Source organism: Cololabis saira, chromosome 1 (genome assembly GCF_033807715.1).
Source record: "Cololabis saira isolate AMF1-May2022 chromosome 1, fColSai1.1, whole genome shotgun sequence".
Classification (NCBI taxonomy): domain Eukaryota; kingdom Metazoa; phylum Chordata; class Actinopteri; order Beloniformes; family Belonidae; genus Cololabis; species Cololabis saira.
Genome location: NC_084587.1, coordinates 54,411,983 through 54,431,994, shown reverse-complemented (window position 1 = coordinate 54,431,994; position 20,012 = coordinate 54,411,983). Strand labels below are relative to the sequence as shown.

Here is a 20,012-nt window from a genome sequence, read left to right as displayed (position 1 = left end):
AAAAAATAATAAAACTATTTTGTGTCTGTTATTTCATGTCAGGCATTAAAGGCTTAAACAATGCAGGCCAAAAAAACAGAGGAAGTGGTCATGTGCACAGGTTAATGTTTAACCCTAACTTAGAGAAAGTTGGGGTGATACAAGTGATCAAAAAAAGCTGGTTCTTCTGTTTATTTTGACACAATGTCTTTATTCCTCTATTCTTCTCTACAGCAACATTTCACTCCTCAATAAACTTCTTAATTCCCTCTCACAATCATTAGAATGCATTCTGGCATTGACGATGCCAACCAATAAAGCGTTTCAGTTTTCCTTTCGTCCCTTTTATCCTGCAAGTGCATATTACTGTCTAAAGTGTTACAAGATTACTTCCCTGTTGTTTTGGTTGGAACGTCCCACATTTTCTCGCGTACTTCATTCCCTTGCAGTGTACCCAGAATTGGGTTTTGCTTTGTCTTTGTGAGAAACTGTTAGATACTGTATCCCTGGAAAAGATGTGGCCTTGAAGGCAGCATATGTTGCTAAAAGATCTCAATGTACTTTTTAAAGAAATCACTTTTTTCTATTGCTATTATGTTTTTATTGTAAAGCACTTGTTGACTGGTGTCACATTTTACTTACTTATTAGTGCTTGACAAAGGTTTCATACAGTAGGTTCGTGTTCATGTGGTCTCACAAAGCTGGTGAATGGATATTGATAAATGACTGTTCTTGATTAAATGCCACCTGAAGGATCCGAAATAGCAAAAGATGTTAAATCAATGTTGAATTATGGTCAAAAATCTTGATTTTTGGTTAAGGTTGAGGATTGACGTTTGGTCAACCATCAATCAATCATACAATTCTAATGCCAACGTGTAATCAACGTTGAATCAACGTGTTCTGTTAGTCGGGGACCAGGCTTCAACATGGCTTCAACATGGATTCAATGTTTCTGCCTAACGATATTTCAATATGATTCACTCATATTTTTGAATCAGGGAGGCGTCTATCTGCCATTTCTTGCACCATAACCACGTTTTTTTTATAACTTGTCAGTCCTAAAATACAAACATGAATATTAACAACCAAAGAATAGGTTTTAAGAACCTTCACATTTTTAAATCTGTATTTTTATGTACATTTATTGATGTTTGTGTTTATGTTTCACAGCATTATGTTTTACTTTATAGAATAGAAGCTTTATTTATCATTGTATTACATACAATGTATCAACACAACGAAATTGAAGGTGCTACTCCGATCAGTGCTTTGAAATCAAATCAAATAAATAAAACTACTAATAAATACAACGTATGACAGACAAGACATCCCCCCAGACATTCATACACTTCTCACTCCCTTCAACCTCACTCGTCACCCCCACCCACACAACCATAGATACAGTATCTCCACACTCACAGGACATAATGTCTAATACAGCAGTAAAAGCAGCAGCTATAGATAAAGTGGTAGGTGCAACAGTCCGAGGTAGTGTTCATGAGGGGAAGTATTCACCAGATATGACTTATTTAGTGATTGTATGGACCAGGGAAAAAAACTGTTTGTGAATCAGGTGGTGCGTGCCTTCATTGACTGTAGCGCCTGCCAGAGGAGAGCAGGTTAAACAGGTGGTGAGCAGGGTGTGCAGTGTCTAGTAGTAGTAGTTTTCAGGCCAAGCCCAAAATAAAAGGGAGGGAGTCATTAGGGGAGAGGCTCTGCCACGAGGAAAAACCGGTTTGTGTCAGGAGGGTGTACACAACCAGCCCTACACACCTGACAGACCTGTCCCTGCATCACACACGGCAGGCCTCTCCTTCCATCACACCTCACTTTGCTTATCCTCCACTCGTCAACACTCATTCTGAAGAAGAAGAGGATGCCTCGTCGCCAGTCCTCTCTGTCCGCCCGGAGCTCCGGCTCCATCAAGGCTGAGAGCACGCAGTGGGATGGGAAGTCTTTCGAGGAGCTGCGGCAGGAATGCCTCCAGAAGGGGGTCCTGTTTGAGGATCCAGACTTCCCAGCAGCTGACTCCTCGCTCTTCTTCAGCCAGAGCGTTCCCGTCCAGATTGAATGGAAGAGACCTAAGGTATGTCATAAGTGATCATGAAATCTGGCAATTAATCGTTTACTGCTGTAATTATTCCTAAATAATCTACATAATGGCTCATGAAATGACCCTTCAGAGCTGCTGTTGCTGTCAGACACATTACTAGCCTCATGGCACTCAAAAATGACCTGAAACATACTTTTTTTCTGTCTTAATACTTTCCAAGACTTCGTTTTCATATTTACAGCTGCAAAACCACTTCTGCCTGAAGAGTGTGTAAATAATAGGCACAGTTTCCAGCCCGAGCTCTGTGTGCTGACTGATCAACAATCTTTGCAGTAAAACTGGACATATTTATTTTGCAACTCTTGTACAAAAACTTGATAAAGATAATTGCCTGTAATGTAACATTACATTTACTTTTATTTTGTTACTGCACTCGGTACTGGGTCTAGTTTAGAAAAGCCACCACTGGTTTTTGTTACTACACATTTCTGCGCAGGGCGTTTCTTCAGATCGAATGCTTCAGCTGCCAGTATGTATTTTGCGTTGCAGTGACTTTCTGGCTGATGAATATGTCTGGAATGTGAACACACCTATTACAACACACCAGTGTCACCTGTTCTCCTATTAACATAAAACAACCTGTTTCTTTTCCTGTTTCTTCTGCGTTCCTGCAGGAGATTTGTGACAGACCAAAGTTCATCGTGGGCGGTGCAGACAGGACTGACATTTGCCAGGGACAGCTTGGTTTGTACCTGTGTTATCTATGGGAGATATCGTCTCTCTCACATATGGACACATTTCATTTGTGTCAATGTTTGTCACCACAGGGGACTGTTGGCTCCTGGCAGCCATCGCCTCCTTGACAATGAAGAAAGATGCTTTGGCCCGAGTTGTCCCCCATGACCAGGACTTTGACCACAGATACGCCGGCATCTTTCACTTCCAGGTTTGGCATCAGTTGTTAGACATCTCCTAGTGGAGATCTGCAACCCTTAAACCCACTCAAATATATGTCCCCCAGTCGTCCCTGCCTCCCCTCAGTAAATACAGACACTTATCTACAACGTAGATATAGTAAACATTTCTGTATAAATGAGGATCATTTATGGCATAAGGTGCTAAGGAGTGTAAAATTAAACAAAATAAATGGTGATGTTCTCTTCCTGTTACAGCTGCTAAGATCATCATCATTTATATATTTTCGTCATATTCGTTTTGAATTTTGATAGCTTTATGAAATCACTTATCTTAGATACTGATGACATGTTAGTTATAGTATTGTGTGACCCACTTTCAGTTCTGGCAACACAATAAATGGCTGGACGTGGTGGTGGATGACCGACTGCCGGCGGTGAGAAATCAACTCATCATGCTTCATTCTGCCTCCAACAACGAGTTCTGGAGCGCCTTGTTGGAAAAAGCTTATGCCAAGTAAACTACTTACTAACTAACTTTTAAATCTTCTGAGAAATAGATGAAAGAATATCCATCAATCCTCTCTCTGACCTTTGGCATCAAAATCAACATTCACATATTTACCAACGACTGTAGAATTGTCCTAAAGTTATTAAAGCTGGACTTTTTAGATGTCATTGGTAATGGTTGTAATGTGTGTTTCTGTTTATTTAAGAGTGTACGGCAGCTATGAATCTCTTAAGGGTGGCAGCACAATGGAGGCCATGGAGGACTTCACCGGTGGAGTGGGGGAAGTCTACGAAACCCAGAAGGCTCCAAAAGACCTGTTCAGAATCATGAAGAAGGCCCTGGACCGGGGCTCCATGATGGGTTGCTCCATAGATGTAATTTCCACCCATGTTTTAACCAACACAGTTTCGTTATGTCTTAACTTTCCTACATTTCACTTTTGCTCCTGATTCTAAAACCTCTTTCGGGTGGTTTGGTTTCTTCAGATCACCAGCTCTGCAGAGTCTGAGGCCAAGACCAGCACAGGTCTGGTGAAGGGACATGCATACTCCATAACGGGGCTGGAAGAGGTGAGTTCCCCCGCAGAGACCTTCAAACATACACAGATATAGATATTGACTTTTAAGTGGAATCAGGAAGTCAGTATATGCAGCAACGTTTTTATTCACTTAGCAAAGAACGTCCCTGCACGGACTATTGAAGGTGATTTAAATTCAAATGAAAATAGATTAAAATAGCAGAAATAGAGTTATGAATTTCTACCGAATTGTTAAGTCTTCATGAACAAAACAGGAAACTGCTCACTGCTGGTTGAAAACGGTGTGATTTTTTTAAGTGTAGTTGCCGGTAGAGCCTCATCAGCAGCTGTGATGTTGGACTCTCCACGTTCCAAGTTTTTGTGACTGTTCTAAGATGACAGAGGGAATTTCTTTCTTGTTTTATTCCAAATGTAACTCATTTACGAATCAAATAGACTGAGACTTGTTTATTGTCAGCCAAACAGGGAGTTAGTGAAATTTTTACAAGAAATTGTTTCTGCCCGGTTTCGAACCGGGGACCTTTCGCGTGTGAGGCGAACGTGATAACCACTACACTACAGAAACTGATGGCATTATTGGCGGCCGGGCAGGCTGGCCCCCTGCCGGGTGGGGGTCGTTGGCCTGGAGGGTGAGGGCCTCCTGGCCACGTGTCCGGCCCGGACCGGGTGGCTGGGGATTGCCTGGATCCCGGTCCGCCGCCGCGGGATCCCTGGCTGCTTCTTCCCGTCTCGTGGGGGCCCCTCCCCCCTCGGCCGCTGGCGGTGGGTTGCCTCCCTCCTACTTCTCCCCTCTGTGGGGTTGCTGGTGGCCTGGGTTCCGGGCTCTTCCTGGTCGGCCCCTGGTCTCGCGGGTGGCGGGGTTGCCCCCCCCCCCCTCCCCCACTATAGATACACTTCAGGTGGAGCTTTGATTGGACTATTACACACACACACACACACACACACACACACACACACACACACACACACACACACACACACACACACACACACACACACACACACACACACACACACACACACACACACACACACACACACACACACACACACTCCCACTCCCATACCCACACACATACATACACATAGCCACATAGACATATACACACACATTCTCTCAAGCACACATATATATATATATGTATGTATTCATACATGTACACATACGCACACATAGCTACACACACACACCTAGCCACACATACATATAAGTGTACATACACACACACACACATAGATATATACACTGGGTTGTTCACCTGCATGTTTGCTCTGTAGTTTTTGGGGTTAGTTAGAGGTAGCTTAGCTTAGACCATATTCGGATCTCGAGATTTGGGTCGATCGCTGCTCGTGTTTTGGTCGCTCCGTGTCGGTTTTGTGTTTTGTTTGTGGTTTTGTTGCAGATTTCCAGTGCTTGACGTGTGCCTCCGTGTGTTCTTGCTTCCTGGATTGGCAGTGGATGTCATCCTGAAATGTATTTTGAGATGATAGGCCAAGTCTAATTTGTAAATTGCTTAAATTCCCATTATTCTTTCTGATATCATTATTTATATCAAACAAGTCTACCACTATTTTGTCATTTTCATTTGTGACTGACGTTCTTTGTGATTCAGGTTTCTCCCCAAACGATTAAGTGTCGGTGTGCCTGGAGTGATTGTGTGCCTTTCACCAACTTCAAAACTGAAACCTAACCGTCTTTTTTTTCAGGTACATATCAGGGGCCAGAAAGTCAAGTTGATCCGAGTCCGAAACCCCTGGGGTCAGGTTGAATGGAATGGCGCCTGGAGTGACAGGTCAGAGTAAAACACACTTTTTTGTCTTAACTTTCATGACGGACAACACAGATGCAACCACAAATATTAATTCATATTTTACATTTTTATAAAATTAATAATTTACTGACAAACATAATCCGACTCAACTGATGACACAAAGGTTTGATGAAGTCTTCATGAACAAAACAGGAAACCGCTCACTGCTGGTTGAAAACTGTGTGATTTTTTAAGTGTAGTTGCCTGTAGAGCCTCATCAGCAGCTGTGATGTTGGACTCTCCACATGTTTTTGTGACTGTTCTAAGATGACAGAGGGAATTTCTTTCTTGTTTTATTCCAAATGTAACACATTTACGAATCAAATAGACTCAGACTTGTTTGTTTATTGTCAGCCAAACAGGGAGTTAGTGAAATTTTTATAAGAATTTGTTTCTGCCCGGTTTCGAACCGGGGACCTTTCGCGTGTGAGGCGAACGTGATAACCACTACACTACAGAAACTGATGGCATGACCAGATATGCAGTGGAATACTTTGTCTCAACAGATGGGCTCATAGGAGCTGGTGATTGGTCGGGTTCATCACGTTAGATTCATTATATTCCATTTTTAAATATAAAAGCTAATAGATTTATATGCTTGACTAAAACAAAAGATAGAAGCGCATATAAAGAGGGCAACCCTTGAACTATGGTATTTCTATAATATTTATCTGGTGTTCTGTTGAACTGGTTCGTCTACATTAAATATAACATTTTTCTATTTATACTAAAAGAAATTTCCAACCAAACTAATGCCAATTCCGAAATTACTTATATATAATTATTTTATTTGCTTATTTTCTTCAAATATGCATATTTACAACATAATCCTTCATAGCTACAGAGAAAAAAACATTTCTTAAATAAAAAACTTTTTTTTTTGTGGCAAATTTAAAACAACAGATCTTCTTCTGTCATTGTTGCCTGTTATTGATTTACCAAATCGTTGCGGTTGGTGTCTGTTTCAGCTCCAGAGAGTGGGATCATGTCGACAGGGCAGAAAAAACTCGCATCCTGCAGAATTCATCAGAAGACGGTGAATTTTGGTGAGACCACTTGATCAGTTTGAAGAAAATTGACATATTGTTTCTTCTCTTGTGTAAAAGTTTCTACAAGCATTTGATTGATTGATAATAACTTTTAAACTACCAAACACGATTATCAATGATGATCAAATTGTCATGCAGCAACCCTTATGGAAACAGTCCGTTTTTAACCATTGCCTGATGGAGGAACTAATACAAATAAGATTGTCTTCATGCTGCTGACTTGTAAACACTATACAACTTTGATGTTGTATATGAATCACTAATCTTGTAAAGATAAACGTTTTTCAAAGTCTTGTGTTAAATTTGAAAGAATGACATTGAAGTGTGTGTCTCTAGGATGGAGTTTGAGGACTTCAAGAGGAACTACGACAAGGTGGAGATCTGCAACATGACTCCCGACTCCCTGACCGACGACACCAAACGCCACTGGGAGGTCAGCTTATTCGAGGGAAACTGGACCCGTGGCTCGACTGCTGGCGGCTGCAGGAACTACATCGGTAGGATCCACGTTTTAACACCGTGGGAGGCATACTTGGAGGTTTTATCGTAGAATTAAAAACAATTTTCTCATGTCCATATGGAGTTTGCTGCTCTTTGGCAAGAAATAGTTCAAATGTAGACGCCTTGCAGTTGTTTCCACGCTGCACTGCTCCCACTAAAGCGCAAACCTCGTGATCTGCAGACACGTTTTGGACCAACCCACAGTACCGGCTGGAGCTGGAGGATGCTGACGACGAGGATGATGTGTGCAGCGTGGTCATCGCCCTGATGCAGAAGAACAGGCGGAAGCTGAGGAAGGAGGGCCTGGACATGGAGACCATTGGATTTGCTGTGTATGAGGTTGGAAAGAAACATTTTTGACCCCTAGACTTGCATTTTTGTCTTTATTTTTCATTCAGTAGTGTCACTTTGTACAACATTGATCTAGTTCCAACACGTTGCAACATATTTTTTTTTGTTTTTTGTTTTAGCTGGAAACTTTCTGACTGACAAAATTTAGCCAAGTCACCAGGACAGATGTCTTCTACATTTATAAATATAAATGTTTTGTGAAATGACTACAGCTTAACAAAGATTTTTCCCCAAGAATGAGCCTCTTGGAAGGTCATTACTGAGTCAAGGAGACGTCTTAAACATGCAGGCCAGTGGGCCAGCGTTGAAGACCACTGGAATATATATGGGGTTCATTTTGGGAAGTCATGGGGCTGGGGACTGATGGGACTGAGGTTGGTGCCGATGTTACCCTCGTAGTCGGTTACCCTGGTAACCGACTCCACCTATTACCCCGTGGGCACTGCATGGTAGTAGAAGCAAAGTTAGCTCATCTTTTTTTACAGAGACAAAGTTTGATCAGACATGACGATGATGGTCATTGATTTGATCAAAAGCCCATATTAGCCTCACTCTCGCTTTACAGGTCATACTGACTATATATTGTATTTACTTACTAATTTACCTTATTTTTTTCTCTTAGAAAACTCAAATGCAATCTCCCGTCCTTATGTCTCTGTGTCTGTTCGTTCAGGCTCCAGATGACGATGATCATGTGGGAAAGGATTTCTTCCGCTACCATGGGTCGAAAGCTGGCAGCAGAGCCTACATCAACATGCGTGAGGTGTCAGAGCGATTCACTCTTCCTCCGGGAAAATACCTGCTGGTCCCCACCACCTTCCAACCCCACCACGAAGCTGATTTCCTGGTCCGGATCTTCTCTGAGAAGAAGGCTGGAGCTTTGTGAGTGTTCAGATTTGGTTTCCCAGAGAACAAACAAACAAGAAAACAGACAAATGAAGCATTTGAGCACAGAAATATCAACAAAAAATATTTTAAATCAAATAGATTTTCAAAAATTAGCTTTAATAATTGTGAATAGATAATGATTGGGTTTCATTCAGTGTTTACAGTGGTGGAGTAGGTAAAATAGTTTCCATATCACATATTCTAAGAAATTGTGTTATTTTTTCCACAGAGAGATGGGTACCAATGTTGATGCAGACCTCCCAGATGTAAGTAACTTAATCAATCACCAGTTTCATCAACCAGTCACGTCTGTTTGTACTGAGGTTGTGTCATTTTCTCCAGCCGCCCATGCCCAGCCCGCCGGAGGAGGAGAGTGATGAGGAGAGAGGCCTGCGGAGGCTGTTTGAGCAGCTGGCCGGCCCGGTGAGAAAACAGCAACATCCCCTGAAGAAGAGCGTTTGAACACTGAAGCTCAAACTTGTACCGACTCTTACAAACTTTTGTGGTGATCCCCAGACTTTACTTCTGGCTCCACTACCACATCAAAATTCAAATTGAGAAGACTTTTAGAATATCACCAAACACTGACACAAAGTTTTCTCATCAGGTGTTCTTTAGTTTTAGCACTAAAAAATAAAAGTTAGCACGCTAAAACATAAAATTAAGACTATGAATGTCAAAAGTATTACGCCTCAACTGATGCAAGATATCACTTTTGAAATACAATGTAGAGAAGGCTGTCTAAACATATTTCTAATCTGCTGATCTCTGCTGTCGGAGGATTCTGCAGCGTTGCACTCGGTCCACTGTGAACGCAGCTATTCGTGCAGCAGAACTTGCAGATGGCTGTCGTCCCAAATAAAAACTCTCTCCCACACTGCTACTGAAGTGATTATGATCACTGATGTCCACATTTTTTGGTTTCTAAAGAAGTTCACTTTATGAATCAGATCAAACTGTCTGTAAATGCCTCCAGCGTAGTGTTTAAACCGTTTTAGAGTAGATTACTAGTAGTAACTAGCCCCCCTAGGTAGATTAGCAGTAATCCCTTCAAATTTGTTGAGTCTACGTAGCTGAGCGTTCACTTTCTGTGGCTATTTAGACCTGGAAATTAAATCAAATGTTTTCTACATTTTTCTGCTTTGTTGAAAAAGTGTTAAAAGAATGTCTAGTGTTTGAACACAGTACAAACGCCTGCACCATGTGGTCACAACACCAAACAGATTGCTCTGTTGGGCTCGTTTACCATTTCAGTGTTAAATTAGTAGCTCCGACTCTCTGTCTTTCTTTCATCTTAAACTTTGTAAACCCTTGTTTGGGCCTAAACAACTTTCAGAGGACATGCTGAGTAAAGAGTAAAGAGTCAGATATAGTTTCACAATTAAACGTATTGCTATGTCTTACATAGACACAAATTATAAAGTCGCTAGCAGATTGTTGGAGTGTAATAAGCAAATATTGTTTTTTATGTTGTTAAATGTCAGGCATGTTTTTCGGTCAGTTTGTTTTCCACATCCTGGTTTTTAAAGTGTTTAAAAAGTTAAATAATTGTGAGATTTGAATAGTAAAAGAGAAATCCAAGGGCCATTTATTCAGCCTTCATGAAAATGTGAATTTAAGGATAAATACTGCAAAACAAAGGGCTTTCTTGCTTTGCATACTCAAACTAGAGTTGACCAGTCTTTACTCAGATTTGTCAATGTGCATTTTCTCCACAAAAAATACATAATTTGTGTTTAACTGTAATTTTCCACTCTGTGTCTGCAGGATGAGGCTATATCAGTCAGAGAGCTGAAGCAGATGCTGGACGGTGTTCTCAGCAGACGTAAGTACAACAATAACATATCCTATTTAACCATTTTCTGTCCATTGTGACTTAATATACTGGTAAGTAAAATACATGATTAAAGCCAGAGTACACCAACACTTTGAACACTTTTGAAACCATATACTGATTCCTTAAAAACATGAAAACAGCTGAACAAACTGCTGAATGAGAAAAAAAGAGGGCGTACTACCTTCGGAAAATCTTTGAATATGGAATTGCTGGGTGACGTATTTCTATGTGAACGCTTTGTCCTCAGGAAAAGAAATCAAATTTGACGGCCTGAGTCTCAGCACCTGCCACAGTATCATCAACCTCATGGATGTATCCTTCCACGTTTTTCCAAGAGACTCACAGCGCTGCAGATGTTTTACTGCCCCATGAAATTAGCACAACATCTGTAACAGCTCAAGGTTTTTCATGAAATATTTGTGCAGCGTTTTCTTCCTATTTTTGCATTTATCTGTCACTACACATTTCAGTTCAGTTAAATTCACTTCTTTTTACGCAGCCCCAATTGGCAAAAAAAAGCCAGCCCAGTGGAATTTAAATGAAGGAACCCAAGGATTTCCTCTATTGGTCATCAGAGGGGAGAAATAAAAACAGCTGTTTTCATGGGAAGAAACCATTTTCTTTAACACATTAAAAAAGGTGGACAACACAGGGAAGCTGGAGTTCCAAGAGTTTAAGGTCTTTTGGGAAAAGATGAAGAAATGGATCGTATGTATGGATTTATAATGTCAACTTTAAAGTTGTGTTGAGGAGGGTTTGTGGAGCGCAGTTTGACTTCTACCACTTTTGCTTTTGCAGATGCTTTTCCTGTCCTTTGACACAGACCGGTCAGGAAAGATGTCCTCCTACGAGCTTCGCATCGCTCTCAAGGCTGCAGGTGAGTGAACCGACCGCAGTTTTAACTAAACAATTAACGCTCTTCCTTTTTCTGTTTATCTGATTTAAAACTGAACTTTTACATTTCCATGACATTTGGACATGTAGATAATGTCTGTTTTTTTTTTTTTTCTGAACTTGAGTCTTAACTAACGTAGATGCAGAGAAAAGCTCTGGATAAAGCCACAAATTCAACTTTGAGAAATGACTTATTTACTGAATTAAAAAACCTTTCTTGAATAAAATACATTACAACATGTAGTACATGCACTGTAACTGTATTAACTACATTTCTAATATTTCATAGATTCATCAGGATCTTATATTTTTGCACTTTATTTTGTCCTTATGTTTTTCAGTGTTTTAATATGAGTAAAAGTAGTAGCAGCGATAACAAACATGTCCCTGTATTAACAGAACCTGGAATAATGACAGTAAAAGTGACTAAAGACTGATCGCAGGAACTAATAACAGTGTACTGTATCTGAATTGCATTACTTTCAGCAGAAGTACTTTTCATTGATGATTGTCAGTTATTTAATGTCTATGTTATTATTGTTGTATATTGTATATACCTACGTTTAGCTGCAATTTTAATTACATTTTGTCATACTTAGTTGATTTTTAGACTTATGTCAAGTTAGCCTTTATTGTATTATTTATCCCATTTTATTTTATGTTAGCTTACTATTATTATTTTACTCTAACCCTGTATTACTTTCCCACAGTAATTTCTGTCGGGATGAATAAAGCTTTTTTGAATCTTGAATGTGTAAATCATATCTAGAAATGTGCTTTGTCCCCTGAAGGCATGCACTTGAACAATAAGCTCCTGCAGCTGGTGGGTTTGAGATTTGCTGATGACAAGTACGACATCGACTTCGACGACTACCTCACTTGCATCGTCCGTCTGGAGAACATGTTCAGTATGTAAAAAAACAAAAAAAACTGACTTTAAAATTCTTCTGATCATAGTCAGTGTGTGTTAAGTCCACCAGAGGCTGTGTAGACTGAAATTGTGTGTCTCATGCAGGAGCTTTCCAGGCTATGGACAAATTCAAGCGAGGACGCGTAAACATGAACATCATGCAGGTAAAACTAGAGCCACATAACAAACAAGTCGAATAATCAGCTTTTAATTTTACCTTCCTTCGTGAACCAGATGGTTGATTTCATCAGGATTCAGAGAATCCCACTTTTCTTTGCATCCTTTATCTCCTGATACCCAACTAAAGTTATGTTCACCCTGCCAGTCCATATCTAAATTTTAGCGTATCTGATCAGAATCTTTCTTTTTACGTTATACAGCACAAGAGATCAAATCAAATCTACATGTCTTTGCTCACATTCCCTGAACCCCAACTGCTGCTGTAATCCACATCCAATGACTGTTAATGTCATGATATTCATCATTGTGGAACTGAACCTGCGGGCCACTGGGTCGCGCTGGAACTGTTGCTTCCATTAAGAACTGAAAAAGTTCAACTATTCAGGTCAGCCAGTCAAACTGTTGCTACACAGCCTGTCCAAGCCAATTAAAATGTACATGGAGGCAAGACTGTGTGAAAGCACCAGGTTTAATTATTAAGATATTTCAGTAATTGTTTTATTTGTTTGATGACATCACGTCAATGGCATCCGTGTTTGAGTGTTTTCCAAAATGCACAGATGTAGCAACTAGACAATTCAATTGTATAAAACCTATTGTTGCCATTATTGCTTCTCTATTGTCATTTGTGTGACTGTCAAATCATCAATCATCCTTTTCTGCAGCTCTGTAGCTTAGTGTCCAGAGTTTCCTTTAGTTTACCTCATGTACAGTATGTAGCTCAGACATAGCAAATAAAGCATATGATAAATGTTGAGCATGAGAATTTGTTTTACTGAGGAGCAGTAATCTATCTTTCTAACTGGATTGAAAAGATTGGTTGCGATTTCTGTTGACCCCAAGCATTTGAGGAGGAGTGCAAGACAGGCGTAGATGTAGTTTACAACGTAAGGTTCCTCACTACGACGTACTTACGTCACTGGTTCAAAAGCAAGTCTAAGGCTAGCTAACGGAGGGATACTGTGTCACTTCAGTCACTCTGGCAGGTGTTGTCACTGCTGTGTTGCTTTAAATATGACACAAAAGACCATTTGAAATCCCCATTTCATACATTTTTATACTGTCAAAAGAAATCTGTGCAGGACGAATGTGAGTATGCTAGAAACCAGATTGGGCTGGCAATGTGAATATATATGTTCTTAAATGATCAAACCTATGTCATTCACAGATTATTTTTAATTAAGTGCACTATTTTCTGCTTTACCTTGCAGTTTCTCATGCTGTCCATGAATGTCTGAGGAGTAGATGAAGTCAACGGCACTCTTGATGGGGACGAAATGCAATCTTGGACTCTAGAGGGTTGAATAGTCAAACTATGCATGCTAGCATTTTTCTTTTTCACATTTTATATTATAAAAAATCTATTCATTTTACATGTCACTGCTTTAACAAACCATGTTAAATGCTGCCTGGGCTTTCATGTTTGAAAACCTTGTTTTAAATCTGAATTGTGCTGACTTGAGCTCTGGAACAAAATATTGGTTTAATTTCTTGATTTGCTGCCTGACTGCAAAATAATTTTTTGACTGTGTTCGTCTTTGTGTGTCCCTCATTTTCCCTCTAAACTTTAAAGGTATTGTGACATCATTTTTAACATGCTTTTAACACTATTAAAAGTCTTGGCCAACATCCCTCAAATGTGTCTAAAAGAGTGTAACAAGAAAAACTTCACTCTAGTACTCCATTCCTGGCTTTTTATGACAGTGTTTTTTTGCGCCGTGAAAAATGCTTCCTTTTCCCCCTTTCCTGTCAATCATTGCCCCGCTCCTCCTCCAAACCTCCTCCAACCAACCGCTACACACTTCTGCCGGCGTCTCCACACAAACGCACGCACACCACAAACACCCACACACACAGCCCAGACAGGGCGACTACAGCCCGGGGATGAAGTCCAACCAGGACCAGAGGACCGGGACCGCAGCTCCCCGCGAGCAATACGCTCACAGCGGCGTCGGCGTCGCCGCGTAACCCTACGCCGTAGGCTCTGCGTCGGTGTAACGCGGAACCATAAATCAGCCTTTATGGTGCGCTGGAGAGGAGAGGAGGCAGGGAGCTGGGTGGAGGGGGCGGTGATTTAGCGGGCCCTGACGTCATGGCCCGCCACCAAACCAGGTGCGCCGTTTTTGCACAGTTATGCGGAAAATCCCAGAAAGCACACAATACACTGAATGTTAAAAGTTCGTTGTTTTTTGGGTGTAATTGATGTCAAGACACCCAACAAAACACAAAAAATCAAGAAAAATTTGTTTTTCATGTCACAATACCTTTAAAGCATTTGGGGCCCATCCCCTCAATGTGCAGCCAATGAACTATATAACATATAAAATTGGTAAAAAAAATATTTTAATAGACACTCTGAAATGTTTCTTCCCACTAATCAACCAACACCATTAAGCCATTAAACCAGTAAACCTTGTTAATATTATTAATAATAAAAGCAGTTATTATGGTACATAGATACATAGAAATGTTACAGATGGATGCTCGCTGTGTGGTGGTGGTCGCCATCACACAGACAACAGCGTTGTTGTCTTAGATCAAGCTAGAGTATCATCATATTGCTGCCGTGTGATGCATGTTGATGCCAGTTGAAATCACACCACACAACAATTGTGAATACATGTTTGCTAGACGCCCCACACACACACAGAACAGCTAAGTCTATTTTTGATGTCATGTGAGTTCAAGGCGGGACCAGATCAATCTTGTACTGTCGACCACATAATCAACTGAATTCTACTCGTGGAAATTAGCAGATAATCTGTTTTGCAGCAAACTTCTTTCCTTCCATTCACATTATTTATGTTAGAACTGGGTATCTTTTAGTCTTTACACAAAACAATGATGGGTGTTTTTAGCCAGCCTAAAGATGATCTTTGAACATTGGAGGAATACTTTAATAGCATATCAGATCTTTTGTACAGCCCATGCTTGTCACAGTAAATGTCTAAATATCACTGCGAACAGTAGGAAAAAAAAACAGAAGAAAAGAGAAAACATAACAGATTCAGTTCTTCATTGATTGAAATCCTACACTGCATGGTAGAGATCAATTTGCTTTTCTAAAAATCAAGAGTTGAAGATTCCACCTATAGAGGAAGATTAAAGCAGTTCCCATAACTGGAATTATTAAATTAGAGAGAGAAGAAAGAGAAGAAACGAGGCTGTAACGTAACGGTCGGTTGTGTGTCGATACCTAGCTGCTCCAGAGAGAACCGTAAAAACAAATACGTGCAGCGTGGGACAAATAAAGCTGCAAAACAGAAGACGGAACAAAGGATTAAAGTATTGTGAATAAAATACAGATAAAATAAACATACAAGGTGTGATAAAAGCAGCAGCTTCGTAGAGAGGCTGTGCTGAAACACTCAAGGAATAAAAAATGTCTGGGACGTTTATTCATTTCAAGCTGCAACGTCACAACCCGCGGGGCAGCAGCAGTGAGGAGGCGTCTGCATGCTGAACAACCAGCGGAGTCTCGACCAATCACAGAGGAGCGACGGCGCAGCGCAGTTTGCCTGCAGCTGCATAAAAGCAGCCTCTCTGACCGAAGCAGTCCATTCGTTTGTGAAGAAGGAAACATGCCTGAACCCGCCAAGTCCGCGCCCAAGAAGGGCTCCAAGAAAGCCGTGACCAAGACCGCCGGGAAAGGCGGCAAGAAGAGGAGAAAGAGCAGGAAGGAGAGCTACGCCATCTACGTGTACAAGGTGCTGAAGCAGGTCCACCCCGACACCGGCATCTCCTCCAAGGCCATGGGCATCATGAACTCGTTCGTCAACGACATCTTTGAGCGCATCGCCTCTGAAGCGTCACGTCTGGCTCACTACAACAAACGCTCCACCATCACCTCCAGGGAGATCCAGACCGCCGTGCGCCTCCTGCTGCCCGGGGAGCTGGCCAAGCACGCCGTGTCCGAGGGAACCAAGGCCGTCACCAAGTACACCAGCTCCAAGTAGACCAACACCCAATACAAACCAACGGCTCTTTTCAGAGCCACACACCCAATCTGGAGAGCTGAATTTATTTTCTTTTCAAACATTGAAGTATTTATTGAATACATCTGCGTAATGGGTATTGGTCTGAGTCTGTACACAAGAGATATTTCTGCAAAAACAGGAGAAAGAATGAAACGGGCATCAACTGCAACTTCACTCAGCAGAATCTTCATTTGCTTTCATCCAAAATATTTGCTTTTCTTTCTCTGTATTCAAGTGTCCTCTTGTCAATACAAAATCCATTACAGCAAAAATGAAACTTTCAGTTTCACAACTGCTTCTGCTCTACCCCACTTCCCCTTTCACCAAAATCTTAATCCCATCAGTTTGCGACTGCATTAATAGATCAACAATCAGTTCATTGACTGAGCTAAACAAAATGAAATTACCATCAGATTCTGATGTTTAACATCACTCATAGGTGCAAGTAAAACGTTAGCCATGCGATTTCAAAAGAAGTCATGAATTATGCCCTCATTTACGATTGTAATAAGGTTGTTTGTTTGAAAACGTACAGCGGTAAAAGTACTCACTGTCTGACTTGTGCCACATTGCACACATCAGTTTGTTCATTCATTGTATGAACATAAACTGTCGTCCATCATTAAATCTGACCTCAAATTTGTTCAAACTTCCCTACTTGTTTTGACCCAGCTAGCTACAAATCTTAATTTCTTTCAACCAATGTGCAATACTATTATTGTAGTAGTCAAACTACATGTATTGAATCAGTGTTATGTTTGAAGTACAATTTGGAAATAGTTGCCATATTCTGTTGATATGAGGAAGAACTAAGTTTCTGAATAAACTGCATTTATATATGTAGGACCAAAGCAGACCCAATTAGAAATAAAAGCAGAAATATATGTTTCTTGTTTTTCCTTTTTTTTATTCATGCATTTATGCTATTTCCACTAGTGGGAGTTCTAGGTAGATTTCTCCGGCCCGGCCGTTTGCATGCGTCTCCCTTACCAGGAATGGGCTTGTAATGTGGAACCTCTTACGGGGCAAAAAATAGCCCTGCAGTAGGAGAGGGCTGTTTTTTGGCCCAAAGGGGCTACTCGGTGGGTGCTGATTGGGTATCTAAAAGCAGGGAATTATGTTCAGCCCATTCATGTGACTCTTGAATCTTGTGACCACAACTCATTTAAGCATTTGGACCAGATACATTTTGCTAGGAGTACATTTAAGAGTACATGAAACAAATGATGGATGGATGAGTCAGATTGGATCCTGTTGCCTTTTTACACCAATATAGAGGTCCGACAGTGGGGGGTTTCTTTTAATCTCAATTGCTACAACCTCAAATGAAAATAATTCAATGTTGAGGACATGTATCAACTACGCTGCCAGAAACTTAGCTCTGGCTGCTGTGCTGTTTGTAAGCAGATGAAACACTAAAGTTGAAAAAGGGGTTTTTGTTTTTATCGGATTGGATATAGCCTCATGCGAGAAGGTTGTGGACACTGCCGGTTGCACAAAAGCCTTAATTTTGGCCCGATCCTGCTTCCTCCTGTTTATGGAACAAAGGCAGCAATCCTCATTTGCATAATGGCCAGGGTGTTTTTCTTTTACCAGATGCAGAAATGCATCAGGTAAAGTAAAAAGAGGAGATGAGATGTAAAAACAACAAATGCATGTATAAGGAAAAGGAAAAAAAACGAAATATTGGTGCACATGCAAGACGTGACATTTGCAGGAAAAATGTTATCCCACAAGCCCAAGTGCCACTTGTGTCTCACAGCCACCACTGCAATATATATATATATATATATATATATATATGTATATATATATATATATATATATATATATATATATATATATATATATATATATATATATATATATATGCTTTTATTTTTAATTATATCAGTTTTGTTCCTCCATATGTGTAATATTAGAGAATTAAAGTTTAAAAAAAATGTTAATAGATATTGTGGGCTACTGCCAACTTTAAACCTTGTGTGCTTGACGTTTTTGCATCAGCTGAGATTTTTGATGTCGTTTCTTATGTCAGGGTGGAACCACATCAACAATTTGTGTTCTGGGGACAGAAGTGCTATATTTAATTTATACATATTCAGCAGGAGAAATGTTGACGGAGAGAGGTTTTGCTGGGACATGACGTCTGCCACGTGTGTTTGCTGATGCCAAATGTTCGTTAATTTAGAAAGAAACTATGAACAAGAGATGATTGTTGTTGATTAAAATTAATGAACAAACGTGTTGTTTAACTGTTAAACGTATCTTCTTTGAGTTGTAATACATATGAAGCTTGTTAGAGTAAAAAGAAGACGGGAAATCCGCTGGACATCGAGGGGAGTCGGTGACATTGAAGGGTCCTCGAACAAATAGTAAAGGAAATCAGAGCTTTACATGACATTAAAATAGAGAGACACAAGTCAACTGTCATCTGTTTTTATTACAGTCTCTAACGCTGCTCCAGTACTCATTGTAAATACTTTATTTACGAGGAGAAAACACAAGTGTGACTCCGCCGACTGCACACGGGAGCGGCGCTGCGGGTTGAGTCTCCACGGTTCTCATGGTGTGTTTAAGCTCCGTCCGGAGCTCCGGCTTCTCATCATTAGCAGTGACTCTCGCAGCAGCTCGACATGGCAGAAGTAGCTCCAGCTCCGGCTCCGGCCAAAGCCGCCAGGAAGAAGGTGTCCAAGCCGAAGAAGGCCGGCCCCAGCGCGGCAGAGCTCATCGTGAAGGCCGTGGCCGCGTCCAAGGAGCGCAGCGGCGTGTCCGCCGCCGCCGTCAAGAAAGCTCTGGCCGCCGGAGGATACGACGTGGACAAGAACAAAGCCCGCGTCAACACCGCCATCAAGAGCCTGGTGACCAAGGGGACCCTGGTCCAGACCAAGGGGACTGGGGCCTCCGGCTCCTTCAAGATGAGCAAGAACACTGACACGAAGGCCAAAGCTCCCGTGAAGAAAGCGCCTCCTAAAGCCAAGAAGCCCGCCGCCAAGAAACCCGCAGCAGCGAAGAAGGCGAAGAGCGCAGCAGCCAAGAAACCAGCAGCGGCCAAGAAGAGCCCCAAGAAGGTCAAGAAGCCTGCAGCGCTCAAGAAGACGGCCAAGAGCCCCAAGAAGGTCGCCAAGAGCCCCAAAAAGGTCGCCAAGAGCCCCAAGAAGGTGGTGAAGAAAGCCCCCAAAGCCAACAAGTCCCCCGCCAAGAAGGTGGCCAAGCCCAAAGCCAAGAAGGCAGCACCCAAGAAGAAGTGAAGCATCACTGCTGGACAAAATGAAAAAGGCTCTTTTAAGAGCCACCACTTCATCCTGAGAGTTGTTTTCCTATCAGCTTGTTTTTTAAACAATAAATTGAACAATTACCCTCGTTTATCAAATGTAAATTCCAGGGAACAGTACTATATTTTATTTTACACAAAAGTAAAGTGACAGTTTCAAAGAATTTACAAGAACCAGGTTTCAACCCCTTTCTCTTTTATTTGTAGCTTACTTTTTGATCCACTATACATTTCACAGTATCTTAATCAATAATTCACTCATAGACTTCAGCATTTCTTAATGTGGCTTATTTTACTACTGTAATTACATTCAAGCCGCCTGGATTTACTTTGATTTCATGG

At 41.1% G+C, this 20,012-nt stretch overlaps 3 protein-coding genes and 2 non-coding genes across 5 annotated transcripts; 3 read left to right on the top strand and 2 right to left on the bottom strand.

The window, feature by feature from the left end:
* Positions 1-1,753: 1,753 nt before the first annotated feature.
* On the top strand, positions 1,754-13,950 carry capn9 (calpain 9). The gene is made up of 20 exons (XM_061726141.1): positions 1,754-2,068; positions 2,710-2,779; positions 2,863-2,981; positions 3,333-3,466; positions 3,666-3,834; positions 3,946-4,029; positions 5,706-5,791; positions 6,778-6,855; positions 7,195-7,355; positions 7,541-7,698; positions 8,384-8,592; positions 8,828-8,864; positions 8,941-9,021; positions 10,366-10,423; positions 10,683-10,747; positions 11,075-11,143; positions 11,234-11,312; positions 12,121-12,237; positions 12,345-12,403; positions 13,631-13,950. The coding sequence occupies exons 1-20, from the start codon at positions 1,859-1,861 to the stop codon at positions 13,655-13,657; spliced, it is 2,070 nt and encodes a 689-aa protein (XP_061582125.1). The 5' UTR covers positions 1,754-1,858; the 3' UTR covers positions 13,658-13,950.
* On the bottom strand, positions 4,491-4,563 carry trnav-cac (transfer RNA valine (anticodon CAC)). Its single transcript has one exon. It is a non-coding gene; the product is annotated as a tRNA-Val (tRNA).
* Positions 6,199-6,271, bottom strand: trnav-cac (transfer RNA valine (anticodon CAC)). The gene has a single exon. It is a non-coding gene; the product is annotated as a tRNA-Val (tRNA).
* A 2,047-nt stretch (positions 13,951-15,997) lies between the features above and the next one.
* LOC133448452 (histone H2B-like) lies at positions 15,998-16,415 on the top strand. The gene has a single exon (XM_061726988.1). The coding sequence runs from the start codon at positions 16,001-16,003 to the stop codon at positions 16,373-16,375; it is 375 nt and encodes a 124-aa protein (XP_061582972.1). The 5' UTR covers positions 15,998-16,000; the 3' UTR covers positions 16,376-16,415.
* Positions 16,416-19,032: 2,617 nt separating this feature from the next.
* Positions 19,033-19,647, top strand: LOC133447966 (histone H1-like). The gene has a single exon (XM_061726515.1). It carries the CDS (start codon positions 19,033-19,035, stop codon positions 19,645-19,647), a length of 615 nt encoding a protein of 204 aa, XP_061582499.1.
* The last annotated feature ends 365 nt before the right edge of the window (positions 19,648-20,012 follow it).